The sequence below is a fragment of the Schistocerca nitens genome, chromosome 3 (genome assembly GCF_023898315.1).
Source record: "Schistocerca nitens isolate TAMUIC-IGC-003100 chromosome 3, iqSchNite1.1, whole genome shotgun sequence".
Classification (NCBI taxonomy): domain Eukaryota; kingdom Metazoa; phylum Arthropoda; class Insecta; order Orthoptera; family Acrididae; genus Schistocerca; species Schistocerca nitens.
In genome coordinates this window covers 899,625,729-899,640,779 of record NC_064616.1, presented here as the reverse complement: position 1 = coordinate 899,640,779, position 15,051 = coordinate 899,625,729, and the positions used below count along the sequence as shown (strand labels likewise).

At 36.8% G+C, this 15,051-nt stretch overlaps 1 protein-coding gene across 1 annotated transcript in view; it reads right to left on the bottom strand.

The window, feature by feature from the left end:
• Positions 1 to 221: 221 nt before the first annotated feature.
• Positions 222 to 15,051, bottom strand: part of LOC126248959 (uncharacterized) — a 208,874-nt gene continuing 194,044 nt past the window's right edge. Inside the window, exons 16-18 of the mRNA XM_049950494.1 lie at positions 9,369 to 9,493; positions 942 to 1,285; positions 222 to 773 (exon numbers count right to left, since the gene is read on the bottom strand). Coding sequence (XP_049806451.1) covers positions 648 to 773; positions 942 to 1,285; positions 9,369 to 9,493 — 595 coding nt within the window. The 3' untranslated portion in view covers positions 222 to 647. The remainder of the gene's footprint in view (positions 774 to 941; positions 1,286 to 9,368; positions 9,494 to 15,051) is intronic.

Genomic DNA, 15,051 nt, shown 5'->3' with positions numbered 1-15,051 from the left:
GATTCTCACCAGCCTGAGACCCTCCCAATGAAGGACTTTCTAGAGGAGATGGAGATCATTGGAAAAAGAGTAATATCTATTTTATTTGTGAAGCAAAAAAATCATTTTATTTCTTTCTGCTTTCATAGAACTTGGATCTGTGTTAGTACCACAAATCAGTTTTTGAAGTCAATCATATAACTCAGAGAGTTAATATTAACAGTTCATTAACTGAAATGAATATTTTTACGGTAGTATTGCAGCTTCCTGTAGTGCAGTTCACAAATAACATTATCTACTCTGTTATGTTAACAAACACTCATTAATATAAAATAAATAAAAGATATTTCCTTGCAGTAAATATAAGAGATGATTGTCAGAGAATGGTCGAGATTTTTTGCAGCATTTATAGCTGTCCATAACGTTGATAAGCCAAATGCAAGTACCTTTACTCTAAAAAGAGAACATTCATATAACATATGTATTATATGAAGCAATATAATACTGTGCATTACAATGAAGAACTGATGTCCTCTTCTGTATTTGACTGAGATGTTACTATATGGCTTGACATAGAGCTGTTGAAATAATTTTAAAGTATGAAATTATACTGCCTACATGGTCTCTAGTCATGTAGTATTATTATCACAGGAATTACTCTCTGATTGTTACTGATCATTGTACGTTTGTGTACTACTTGTTTGAAGCACAAGTAATTCCATGTGAGGGTCCAGTCTGGTTCCAAAATCATCATCAAAATATAAATCTTCAGTTGGTACTGCTTCCCTAGGAACCTAAGTATGTAAAAAAAGGTCATACTTCATTCTCTATACACTAGATGAGGGTAAATAGCATGAGCAAAGTCCTTTTCTATCAGTAAATATTAATGACAAGTTCCCCGCTCCTAAGCAGTGACTGTAATGTGTGCTAAAACATTTCATTTTCTACTTGTGAATACTTACTTTGACATTTTCGTTGTTATTTTGGGTCACAATTTCAGTTATTGGGTTTTCCAGTGAACAGTAAATCAAGCTTGTCAATTGTGGACCAACGTTCCCTTGCAGTTTTAGCATGTTTAATTCGGTTGGAAATTCCATATGTTTCTGAGCATCAACTTGCACTAAACAGTGATCTTCTCTTTTTAATGGTTGATCCTTTGTATTGGAGTTTGAAATTACAATGACAGGTTGATTAGAAGCCTTTCTTCTAATAACCTCTTGATTTTTTGAAGAAACAGGTGTAAATAATTTTGGCAGTTTCTTCACACTTTCTTCATCATTTAAATGTTTAAATTCCATTTCTTTATCTGTAATGACAAATAAGATGGAACATCAAACAAGATTAAAAACAATTAAAATGTAAAAATTGTTATGTTACATGGAAAGGTTCTGAGAGAAAAATAAAACTATTGAGTCTAACAGTAACTTCTGCAGTTAATATTATACAGGTGGAATCTGACATTTTACCTTCTTATCTACAGAACTGGACATAGACTTTAAGATTTTCCCAAAATAAATAATCTAAATATGAAGGCAGAATACCTTCACCGAGACATATAGCTTTCTATGATGACAAACAAACATATTTTTGTGAACTTTAAAGAATACGAGAAAGTGAAAGAGGCTTCTTGGAAATTATTATCTGTTACACAAATATACTGCCCTAATACTTGTGCTACGAGTATGATAGGAACACACTTATCTCACTGATAACCTTTCTGTTATTATACATGAACAAAAACATAAAATAAAGAGTGGTGTAGTGCAAAAGTCGCTATATACCCTGTTTTATCAAAAAGTATTACCAGACTTAAAGTCATCACCAACAAATTTAATCAAAACATTGTTCCTCATTTTTAAAAACTCTTCTTACTGCCTAATACAAACGCAATACAAGGAAACATTTATTGGTGAAATAAAATGTCAAAAAGTTTTTTTTCAGTATATTTTAAAATTTTCAGTTTATGCATCAAATTTCACACAGAGCACATGAAGCTGATAAACAGAGTCATCCGAAACTCTTCCCACTCATATGTATTTATTTCATTGGTTAGTACTGAGATTTTCTTGACAATATATATGTCATCACCACTGGTGGTCGGTTGCTATTTCTTTCTTGCTGCAATCAGCTTTCAGTTTCAAATGATAACTGTACCTTACTACTGTTAATAGTTAAGGCTAATTCTGGGGACTTACACTGAACACGCCTATAGTTAAAAAGTGTTAGATTCACACTGCCTTTTCCTGAACTATGAGAATGTGCATTGCACTCTGTGATCAATATAGTTGATCCACACTTAGCTCTCTACTATTTTACACCTAACTCATTACTTGTCTTACAGAGGAGATTTTCTTTAATGAAAAATACTCATATACATACTACACATAATCTGTTCCTGATGTTATATAGTGCATGCGTGACCTGATCAGCGTTACCCTACAGTTTCCATCCCAACAGGACAAGACACAAAGCTGTGCTCAGGATCATGATGTAAGTGATGAAGTCTTTGGTTTAAGGCTTGCGTCTGTCTCCAAGCCAGAAGACACTATGTAGTCCCATGGATGAATGTTACAAAATGTGAGTTGTACATACACTTTCTGAATCAGGAGAGTGAGCACCATCACCTCATAAAACCACTGCATGGAGTCGAGGATAGCCTTCGAACCCAAGTGACAGATATTATTGGTACCCAAATGAACAAAGTGCAGCTTGCTGCATCCAATCAAGTCAATAGCTATCAGTTTTCACACCTCAGATAGGAATTCATGGTAAACGTACAGAGACCACACTTCTTTCTTCATGATTGACTGTTACTTCCCTTAAAGTCTCCATCACTTCCTTAATTTTCGAGCTCAATCATGTACTTTATTTTTCAGTACCCAATGAAAAGCTATTATGTCTTCAGCAGGAGTTTAGTCTCAGCAGGAAGATTCCATACAGTCTGAGCTGATGAAAGGGCTTTCACTGCCTCAGGCATCCTATCATAAATAGTCAACACACCATACATGTTATTCTGCCATACATGAACAGCCATGCAGACAGTAACTACACATGATATCTGCCCTTATTCATAACTCCACCACTGTCTACCATTCACAGATATTGGCAACTTATGTTGGTATGAAAGTACACTACAGAATTCTTAAGTATGAGTCTAGCTCTCATAAACACACAAGGAATCAAAGATGTTAAAATTAAATCAATTAAGCACATGGAGATTAAATAGCAAATATTTATTTCAAATCCAAAGCTTGTAACAAAGTAGGGAATCAAGATGCTTTGTGCAAGCAAGTGCTGCAGCTTCTTCAGACATAAGACATTATATCTGGACTCTAAGTAGCTGTTGCAGCACAGTACGGCCTTAGAACTTCGCAACTGTACTAAATACTTTCGTGAACTTTGATAACAGGTTCCTTGCACCAAAACAAGAAAAAAATACCCAGTAAACATGGGCTCTAATATGCATACCTAAATAGCTATGAGCACTTCGTCATCTTTGATACTGTGAAACACGTCTCTTCTACAGCTAGCTCTTTGCTTTCCATAATTTGGGAGGAATGAAAAAAAAAACACAGTACACGTGAGCTCTGAATTCCATACTAGTGCCTTATGAACTATGACCATTCATTCCTCTTCTATGCTTTGAAACACATATCTTATATGGAACAAGTGCTCATAGCTCTTAATGTATGCATTTTAGAGTTCATGTTTACTGGACCTTTTTTCTTGTTTTGGTCCATAGCTTACGACCTCTACTGAAGACATGAGGAGCAAAAAGCTTGCAATAGAAGAGATCTGTTTCATAGTGTCATAGTGTCGAAGGTGAGCAAATGATCATAGCAAATGATCATAGCTCTTAAGGCACCTGCATTTTAGATATCATGTTTATTTAACAATTTTTCTTTGTTTTGATGGAAGTTACATTGTCCCCCCTTGTAAAATCAGTTTGAAAACACCCTGAGTTCCAAGCGTCACTGCTCTCAGTCATTGAATGGTGAAAAGCTGTTCACTTCAGCTAATGAAACACATCTGAATATATATATATCTAAATATATATAATATATATTATATATATATATATAATATTCCCTCTGTTATATATATATATATATATATATATATATATATATATATATATATATATATATATATATATGAACAGCTTTTCATCATTCAATGACTGAGAGCAGTGACGCTTGGAACTCAGGGTGTTTTCAAACTGATTTTACAAGGGGGGACAATGTAACTTCCATCAAAAGAACGAAAAATTGTTAAATAAACATGGTATCGAAAATGCAGGTGCCTTAAGAGCTATGATCATTTGCTCACCTTCGACACTATGACACTATGAAACAGATCTCTTCTGTTGCAAGCTTTTTGCTCCTCATGTCTTTGGTAGAGGTAGTAAGCTGATGTGTGTGTGTGTGTGTGTGTGTGTGTGTGTGTGTGTGTGTGTAAACGAAGGAAGGGGTATATTTATGTAATTTTAGGGCCAAATTTGAGTGTACCTTTGGATATATTAGTGGTGTATTTGATTTCAGTCATGTAGGTCTAGGACAAGATTCTTCATTATATTGCAATGTATGATGTGTAACATTCACAAATTGTAATGAGAGTATCATGTTGTTTAACATTACATTGCATGGCTAGGCAAGTCATACAAAAACAAAACAGACTATATGAACCCTTCCTTTGTTGGTAACTATAATCGTATTCACCCGACAGGTACATAAAAAGTAATTTTATGTGTTTTTGGAGATACTAATATTGGTAAAAGTATGTTGACTGAGAAAGTACAGACATGACGCCACTGCATGTACATGCAATATTATTTGGAATTTGTTTTCGTGGGATATGATGAATTATTGCATAAAGTTATAATGTATGAGGAATTTCAGTGGTCGAAATACAAACACTGTGAGTACACACTGTAGCGAATTGTTGAGGGTAACTGATGACAGTGAATATTAAGAATAAGCCTTGCCTAACAATTACACATAGAGATATAGTAATTTTTGTTTGAAACAAAATGGCTGTTGGTGACAAGGCATTACTTTTTATTTTGTATGTTATTCATGTGAATTGTCATATTATCCACTGTTCCTATATAAAGGAGAGGACTGATGCATTCGAGACCCCATATCATAGGGAAACCTCATGCATCTCCCTTATATTAGAAGAGGATGGTGATGTCGAGGAAACGATGACATGCGAGTCAATAGATGGGCCATAAATGCATTATTATGGTGCATATATTTGGTCATATGTGTTGATGGGACACCGAATTTGTTGATACATTTAACCTCAAATTCAGTTATGGTAAAGTAGGGGATCAGAGTTTGTTTGATACCTGGGCCCTGAACTTTCCTACATTATTGCATTATAATATTAGTTATGAGTTTAAATTTTTTAGTAACAAATATTACACTGTAAATATAAATAGGGCTGTAACATATGTCTTTAGAATGCATGTACATATAAAGAGGATAACTAATTATTCAAAAGTGCAGAAAAATTTTTTCGTCAGACAAAGAATTATGGAGAGAGTCCATATAGCATGTAGTCTAGTAATAAGCAAGGTGCCTTTAGCATTGTAACACTTGATTCAACTGGTGCTCCTTTGGAGAAGACATACAAGGAACAATCGCTATCTATACTGTGTATTCCAAGCTGCTCATGTTTACAGAAGTTAATAAAGTTACTGACTGGACTACTTTGGAGAATATGTGTAAAGCAGACACTAAGTTATTTCAAGGAACTGGTCCATTTCACATAGGTGTTCTTGTGTCCAGTCTAGAACCGAAAAAAATGACACTACAGAGTGAAGTTAAATATGTATCGTTTATGATTAAGAATAGAGTATATAAGGCATTTTGTAAACCAAACGGAAAGGTTACATTCTACATAAAGGTATTTGTACTACAGCACATGTCTGCCATCACCTACTTTTATTCCAACTATCCGGATTCCACAAGCCTTGCATTCCTGGTACCAAATGATGCAAACATCGACACTTTAGCTATTACATTTTATGGAAATAAAATTATTCTTGATGCTATTGTAATTTTGTTGTAAGAATTGTGCTATTAGAAACCAAACTGTGATGAATTATTACACAGTTCAAGGATGCATATAGAGACTATGTATTTAAGCCAAATGGTATAAATTGCGACAACAGCTGCTACTATTTTAGGCCAGGTCAATACAGACCACTGTAGTATGGATATTGTAACCTCAATGACATAAAAAATCAAAAGTGCATCCTCAGTCACACCGCAAAAGCCACCCTATGAAGTGGCCTTATGGGTAAGGAGTCCTCCTTGTTAGGGTGAGAAACAGTGTTTGCAATCAAACATATACAGATAATAAGTTAACACATTGCACATGTGATAAGGAGTACTCATGAGCGTTGGAGATGTGTAAATATTCTATATCACACATTTGCACCTGCAAGATGGCACACAGTGTACATTTGGCTGCTAGTGCCAACAGGCAGGAAATGGAGACCTGTAAGAGTAGACAAGGGATGGAATGCCTCTGTAGATTTGCAGATTTGCAAGCTCCTACACTATTATTACTTGTAGGTTCTAAAATCTCGAGTGTTTTTCCGTATACAAGAGAAAAATAAACTGTGAGTGGAAACCTGTGTCAGAAACCGTCATTCATCAAAGCAACAGAGGATCGCATTCATAGGAGACAAGACCTGTCTACGCAGCAGGTAGCTAAATCTTTTCCACAGCCGATCGTGACAATTAGTCGCAATCACTGAACAACAAACAACACTGCGAAACGCTCCTCCTATGGTCCGTCAGCGAAAAATGCGTTTGCTGTCGCAGGAGCGACATATCAGCAGGCACCGGCACCTATAACTTCGATGTTCTGTAGCATCGTTGGACGACGTTTCAACGTTCTAAAATGCGTTGATGCACAGATATCTGTGGGTCCGTGAGTTCGCACTTGTTCAGGTCCTCATTTCCAGTTAAAATGCATTTTTCGGAAGTGATAAATTGAAGCTAAGTGAGCAAAAGCTAATTTCGTTAGGATTGAGGAAACCAAACGAAGAACAAATAAGGCGACACTGTCTCTGACAGGCTATTGAATTTCTGCTTGCGACGACCTGATTGGCTAACTTCAGTGCTAAATAACTCCGAAACTGTGCAACGTACAGAATTCTTTCTTAACAATTATTTCTCATCACGACCTCCCCTGCAACACCCTTACAAGCTGTCCAGACCGTTTCTGACCACTCTGTATACAGGGTGTATCGGATATAGGCGCAAATATTTCTGCTAGTGACTGAAGGCGGTGTAGTGAATAGCAATACATCAGTATTTACGTCACTTGCAGACTAATAATTACAGCTATTAGAAGCTGTATATTTTTAGGTTGGGTAGTACCTCCAAACACTTGTGGCAAGAGCAAACCATTAATGCTTTTTTTCCACTGGGTAGCAGGTCATGTGTTGAAGTGCAGATGCACGGTCACAAAATGTAAAGTCTATACTGACAGGGGTAGCCCATATAATGGTGAAGTTACAACCACGCAGAAAGTGTCAGGTAGTAAATTATATGACATGTTGATGGGAAGACTGTTTCACACAGAAAAACACATCCAACACATGAATGAGTGCACACAGTGGCTACCACATATAAAAATACCTGCACTTATACCTGTTACACGTACAGGGTGTCTCTCCTAAGAGTTGTCAGCCGCATTTTCTCTTGTGTTGCGGTGGATATTTGCAATTTCGTTTTTGGAAAGTGTAGCTGGAGCCAGCCCAAACAAATACCGCTCATTGCCTATTTCATGCGACACTCAGTGTCGACGAAAAGCGTCGGTTTGTTTCCTGCCACAAATAAAATGATCTCGAAATTGGTATTTTACGTGCCCAATCGTTAAAGCGGCAATAAAATAGTATACAGCGATATTCTTTTCATAGATAAGCATTTACAGGGTCATAAAAACGCGAAGAGTACCTAGTACCCTAGCAGCGACAGCGCCAACTTGGCCCGTACTGACTACTACCACCATTCGGAAGCACTGATAAGTCGCTGCTTGAGTATTGGATATTCTTCGTGTCTTACTATCCGTCTCAGTGGGTATCGATAAAGCGAATATTGCACTAGACTACTTTAGGACCGCTCAGTCCATTAAGTACATAAAATTCCGCGTAAATTTTTTTTTATTTGTGACGGGAAACAAACCAGCGATTTCCGTCGACAGCGGGTGTTGCATGAAGGACTTAATGAGCAGTATTTATTTGGGCCGACTTCAGCCACACATTGCAACAAGATAACTGGAAACACATACTGAAACACCTGAGAATATGCACCTACGACTCTTATGAGGGACACCCTGTACATGTACATGGTGCTTCCATGATGACGTTACAATCTGTCAATTTGCGGTATGAGGCCCTGTTCTGGAAATGACTGGGTTGGAAGTTATAAGCGAAAATTTTTCTGGTACCTCTGACAATGAAATACTCGTACATGTACTGGTACTGTTGTTGCTGAGATTGTAAAATAGACAATTTCCAAAGGTGATAATATGGACCAAAACACGAAAGAAACTTCTAATAAACAAGGGCTTTTGAGAGTTATAAATACTTGTTCATCGGAACGAGAACATGTTGCTCTTATGGTAATCATTTTAGAACCCATATTTCTTGGACTTTTTTCTTGTTTTGGTCCATACTACCACCTCTGATAGTTATCTGCCCTACAATCTTAGCAACAACAGTACCACTATTGATATATGTATTCACCGTCAGAAGTATCAGAACAATTTTCGCTTGCAAATTATGACTCCATCATTTCTGGGCCAGGGTCCCTTACCCCAGATTGTTACCTTCACCCTTCTTCATGACACCTGTAAATTTATAACACCTTCACAGAATCATATATAAATTTTGTATACATGATTCTATACACACACACACACAAACACACACACACACACACACACACACACACACACACACACACACACAGAAATGTTATTTTTTTCTCTGTCAGTGTTTAGTTCTCAATGAGTGTTTTACAGTGGCTTCCCCATTTTTGTTACTTTAAAAATAGTCATCCAGCTTATCAAAAATTTCGTTTGATTTTCACAAGTATGTTTTGATACTAAGGGAAGTTATTAATCAATATTAACTCATTTATTTTACATCTTCCCATTTTACAGCATTTAATTTAAACAATCCCCATCATTACTTGTATTTGACATGCATCTCTCATATACTCTGAATATGAAGACATTAATTGTGTACTTGTGACAGTAAATTTTAGTTAATGTATGTTCTAATTAAATTTAATTTTAATGTATATAGCACATAAATACTTGAAAACAATTTAAACTTTTCTGCTAAAATATGCTAATATACTTACTTTCTTGTTTAGTATGAATTTGCTTGCACAGTGCAATTGATGAACGAATTCCATTGGTAGGCTTTGGAAGCCATATTTCGTTTTGGTTCAAGGAAAGCACGTTAGTGTTATTTAAGTTGCTCCGTCTGTAAAATAAGTAAGTCAATGGAAACAGGAATGTGTGATTTACATCTCACTAAGCATACTTATGCTCTACAGTCATGATGTAGTTGCAGTTATTTCCAACTTTCACAGACATGTCAAGAGCCCCCACTTGGAACTGTAAAACCCCCCAAAAAGATAGCAAAATTTATAATTGAAACCGATTAATCATAGTTCTATCTCTAAACATCAACATGTCATTCACTTTGAGCTGTAAGTTTTGTTGGTCAGCTCCCTTGCAAGTAAATTAGTATTATATAATGGTCAGAAAGATGTACAGCCTTAACACAGAGGGATTAAAAATCACACTACCTGGATATACTAACTGAAAACATACTGTAAAGTATGATAGTAAGCAAATGAGTAAAAATATCTTGTTCCTTTCCATATCACTGGCATATTACTCAGTTATTCTGTTTAAGTTATGTACGTTTCCGTTGTTATTTGCCTGTGCATACCACCAAACGTGTTATATTTGGTTACAACAACTGCTTGTTTAAGATTTGTGGGAATAAAAACAGCCAATAAACCTTAACATGCGCAGTAATTATTATGTATTAATTCATGTTCCATAGGATCTGTGGCATAGTATAAGTCAGTAAGTGACATATTTAAAAGGATTGTCCAGACTCGCTGCTGTGTGAATTTTTATTTCTTTCACTTTCACTACAGGTCTGTTTTGGATAAACTGCCATTACTGAGTGACCTGTAGTACAATTTAAATGACATTATTTTCATTATATAATTTTACGATATAGTAGGACATTGAGCAAAGATTGCTACTTACATGTATATTGCCTAGATGCGTTAATATACATATAATGTTTTCAGCAACAGTGTTTTTATTGTCACTCTCTGTCTGATGAATTAAGATATTAATTAATTTGTTGTGACTATCGTTAGAAAGCTTTGCAGCTACAATGATATTTACATTATTTGGTTGTGTGTACACCTATCGCTGTTATATGTTTATAGTAATCTATATCTATAGCAATTGTAAATGCTATTAATTTGTAGGAATTTATTGGGTAGATGTTTTTTATTTGATGTGTATGCTTACGTTAACTTCTGCTTTGTAAATTATGACATTCTTGTATTTACTGCATTGCCACTCTACATATGTTTCCAGAGTATGTGTATGAGCAAAATGTTAAGGATTTATTTCTGTCTGCATCGTCTTTGGCTGTGCACTGCACTAAAAAGTTATCTATTTCCTTTTCCGAGTATTTCATAAAAATTTTAAATAATATTTATGTTTACGATCAGTCTGTTGTTCGATATGTCTTGTGGTCACGTGTACACATATTTCAAGTTTCTTGAGAGTGCTCATGGTAGGACTTTTCGGAAGTTTATGAAGTATCTGCAATGCATATTCAGTTGTATCTATTGTGTGTTGAGGGTCTTTCCGATGGAGAATAAATTTCCATTGGTTGGTATCGCTATTTTGAATGAGTTCTTTAAGCCATGTGAGAAAGTTTCTCCCAGTCCGGTCTATGTTGAAATTATTACAGCTATTACATGTGATTTTATATATCCCAGGCTTAGCATACATTGGTGACTTTGTGTTACCTGATCGTAATTTCACTTTGAAGTTGTTACTGGTCCATAAAACTAGCTGTGTATTTGTAGGTCTGAATAAAGCGTCAGTTTTCGCCTACGTTGGAGAGATTTAAGCAGTTGGTATGTATTTTGCTTTCTTTCTAGATATTGTTTCTTTGATTAGCTGTATTTCACTGTGTACTGTGTTGGGCTTGGGTGTCTTGTATTTATTGTACCATTTAGTGATGATGTTGAGAGCGAAATTGTTTTTATGTACTGTGTATACCTGTGTGTCTATCTCTTTTTCAGTTGGTAGAATCACAGCAAACATGTATAAATTTTTAAAAAATACTAAAACTCATTTACATTTCTAGGCAAATGCAAGTCATGCCAGAGACAGAGGCTGAAGTAGGAAATGAGCCAGTATGTCGCAGGTGGTCACGTCATCGGCACAGTACTACACTGTCTGAAGAAAGGAGACTGTGACAGAAAACCAAAGGAAGCACGGCAAGCATGTTCGTTAGCTCGGAGGACATGTTACAAGGAACGTTATCTCTTTCACAAGAGCACATACTGAGGAAATAACACAGCTGTTAACGGCCTGTTAATTGAATCTAGCAGAATAAGGACACCACCAACGGTCATCATGAACTACGTCTTGCTTCATTACCTCATGCTAGCTCCCTTTAAATACTTCAGCTCTTAAAAGGAGATGACCATTGAGATCGATGGCATTCACAGCAATAGCATTCGATTACTTGATTACAATACTGTAGTGAATCTATGTCCTAGATGCTCCAACGCAGTCTATGAAATAGCCACAGACTTACTCAAGATGATGGCCTTCACATGATGAACTTCATGGTGCTCGCCGCTACCATGTACTGATGGAAGAATGGGCTGTCTTCTGAGAACTCCACATCGCACAGTGCTGCCAATACTAGAATTCAACGCAGATACCAACAGCTGGGTCTCTTGGGGTCCACGTTCCTCTTGAACAATCAGGCACCTAGCAGGAGTGGGGAGGTCAGCCTACCACGCCACTATCGACACCAGATACAATGTGGATGGGTCATCAAGGGTCGTCATGGAATTCGTAGAAGGACCAAGTAGACTCCAGCAATAAGCACCAGAACTATTTCACGCTGGGCAATGGTCTCAGCTGCTTGCCGGAAGTCTGCAGCAGCGCCAAGGCCACTGACATTTTCTCCTAGCCGTGCAACCACTGAGCTGAGTCAATGGACGTCAGCTAGAATTCAACACAGAACTGAATGAGCAGCAGCTGAGACTGGTGTGAAAGAACGACGACTTGTAAATATTGCGACTAACAGATTGAACTCTAATAATGTTTTACAGGCGTCGTTGACACTTCACAGGTTCCCAACAGCTATCCTCACTTCACGCAGAGGTGTCTCTGCTCGGCTTTCTGTAATTTGATGCCAGATGCGTGCACTCTGGCGACTTCATGAGATGATTTGTCTATGGAAGTGTTTGTCTCCAACACCTGGAGTTCGAAAATAGTTGTCTGCTTCTACGACGTTCAGACTTTGCAGCGGTAATCGCAATGTGGTAAGCACAAAAGTCATTTTTCCTTTTTCTTTGCTTGTGATATGGCAGGTTTAAGCAGATATATGGACGTATGGACATGCTATGTCCTACAGAATCTGTTGACTTGTCAGAATTTAAAGGAAATTACAAAGTGACGTATTTGGTACTGGTGAGATGTACTACTTGCAATATATCAATATATATATATATATATATATATATATATATATATATATATATATATATATATATCAATATATATATATATATATATATATATTCATTCCTTTCAAAGGTCGTTCATCTCTGAAACAATATCTAAGAAACAAACCACTCAAATGGGCTATAAAGTTTTTGCCCATGCTGGTTCCAGGGAAATTGTGAACGATCTTGAAATCCACCATGGGAAAGGAACCATGCATAATGATAGAGGTCTTGAAATAAGTGGTGACATAGTCGTAAGGCTTGTAGAAGGACTACCCAAATATAAAAATTTAAAATATTTATGGTCAACTGCTTAAACTCTTACAATCTTATTTCTGCATTGAAAGATCTTAAAATCTTGACTGTTAGAACTGACAGGCCCACAAGACTTCATGAGTGAAATCTAATAGAGAGCGTCATGACGGATACAGGGATTAGTGAACATAAGGTCATTGTAGCGAGGCTCAAAACTATATCAACCAAAACCCCTAAAAATAAACGCATAACATATCTATTTAAAACATCAGATAAAAATTCGCTTGATACCTTCTAAGAGAGAGTCTCCATTCCTTCCAGGCTAATTATGTAAGTGTAGACCAGATATGGCTCAAATTCGAAGATACAATATCGACAGCAATAGACAGAGTCATACCGCATAAGTTAATAAGAGACGGTACAGATCCACCATGGTACACAAAATACGTCAGAACACTGTTGCAAAAGCAACGAAAAAACATGCCAAATTCAGAAGAACGCAAAATCCCCAAGACTGCCTAAGTTTCACGGAAGCTCGAAATTTAGTGCGGACGTCAATGCGAGATGCTTTTAATAGTTTCCACAACGAAATAATGTCTCAAAATATGGTATAAAACCCAAAGAGATCCTGGTCGTATCTAAAGTACACCAGTGGCAAAAAACAGTCAATACCGTCACTGCGCGATCGTGATGGAAATGTTACCGATGATGGTGCCACTAAAGCGGAGTTTTCGGTAATTCCTTCACGAAAGAAGACGAAGTAAATATTCCAGAATTCGAAACCAGAACAGCTGTTAGCATGAGTGACATAAAAGTAGATATCTCGGGTGTTGCGAAACAAATCAATTAAGAAAGGCAAGTCTTTCGGTCCAGATGGTACACCAATCAGGTATGCAGATATTAGCGCCTTTCTTAGCAATCATATACAAGCGCTCACTTGACGAAAGTTCTGTTCCTAAAGACTGGAAAGTAGCACAGGTCACACCAATATTCAAGAAAGGAAATACGTATGAGTAAGCCATTGAATTACAGGCCCATATCTCTGACCTCAATTTGCAGTAGGATTTTGGAGCATATACTGTACTCAAACATTATGAATCACCTTGAAGAAAATGAACTAATTGATACATAACCAACACGGATTCAGAAAATATCGTTCTTGAGCCAGACTCTATTCCCATGAAGTAATGAGTGCTGTCGACAAGGGATCTCAGATTGATTCTATATTCCTAGATCTCCAGAAGGCTTTTGATACCGTTCATCACAAGCGACTATTAATCAAATTGCGTGCATATGGAGTAGGCCTATCGTCTCAGTTGTGTGACTGGATTCGTGATTTCCTCTCAGAGAGGACACAGTTCATAGTGATAGACGGTAAATAATCGAGTAGAACAGAAGTGATATCTGGCATTCCACAGGGTAGTGTCATAGGCCCTCTGCTGTTCCTGATTTATATAAATGATCTAGGTGATAAACTGAGCAGTCCCCTTAGATGGTGCCACTAAAGCGGAGTTTTCCGTAATTCCTTCACGAAAGAAGACGAAGTAAATATTCCAGAATTCGAAACCAGAACAGCTGTTAGCATGAGTGACATAAAAGTAGATATCTCAGGTGTTGCGAAACAAATCAATTAAGAAAGGCAAGTCTTTCGGTCCAGATGGTACACCAATCAGGTATGCAGACACATTAGCGCCTTTCTTAGCAATCATATACAAGCGCTCACTTGACGAAAGTTTGCAGATGACGCTGTAATTTACCGTCTAGTAAAATCATCAGACGATCAATTCCAATTACAAAATGATCTAGAAAGAATTTCTGTATGGCGCGAAAAGTGGCAATTAGCACTAAACAAAGAAAAGTGCGAGGTCATCCACATGTGTATACGATAAATCTCACAAATCTAAGGGCTGTCAATTCGACTAAATACCTAGAAATTACAATTATGAGCAACTTAAACTGGAGAGACCACGTAGATAATACTGTGGGGAAGGCAAAA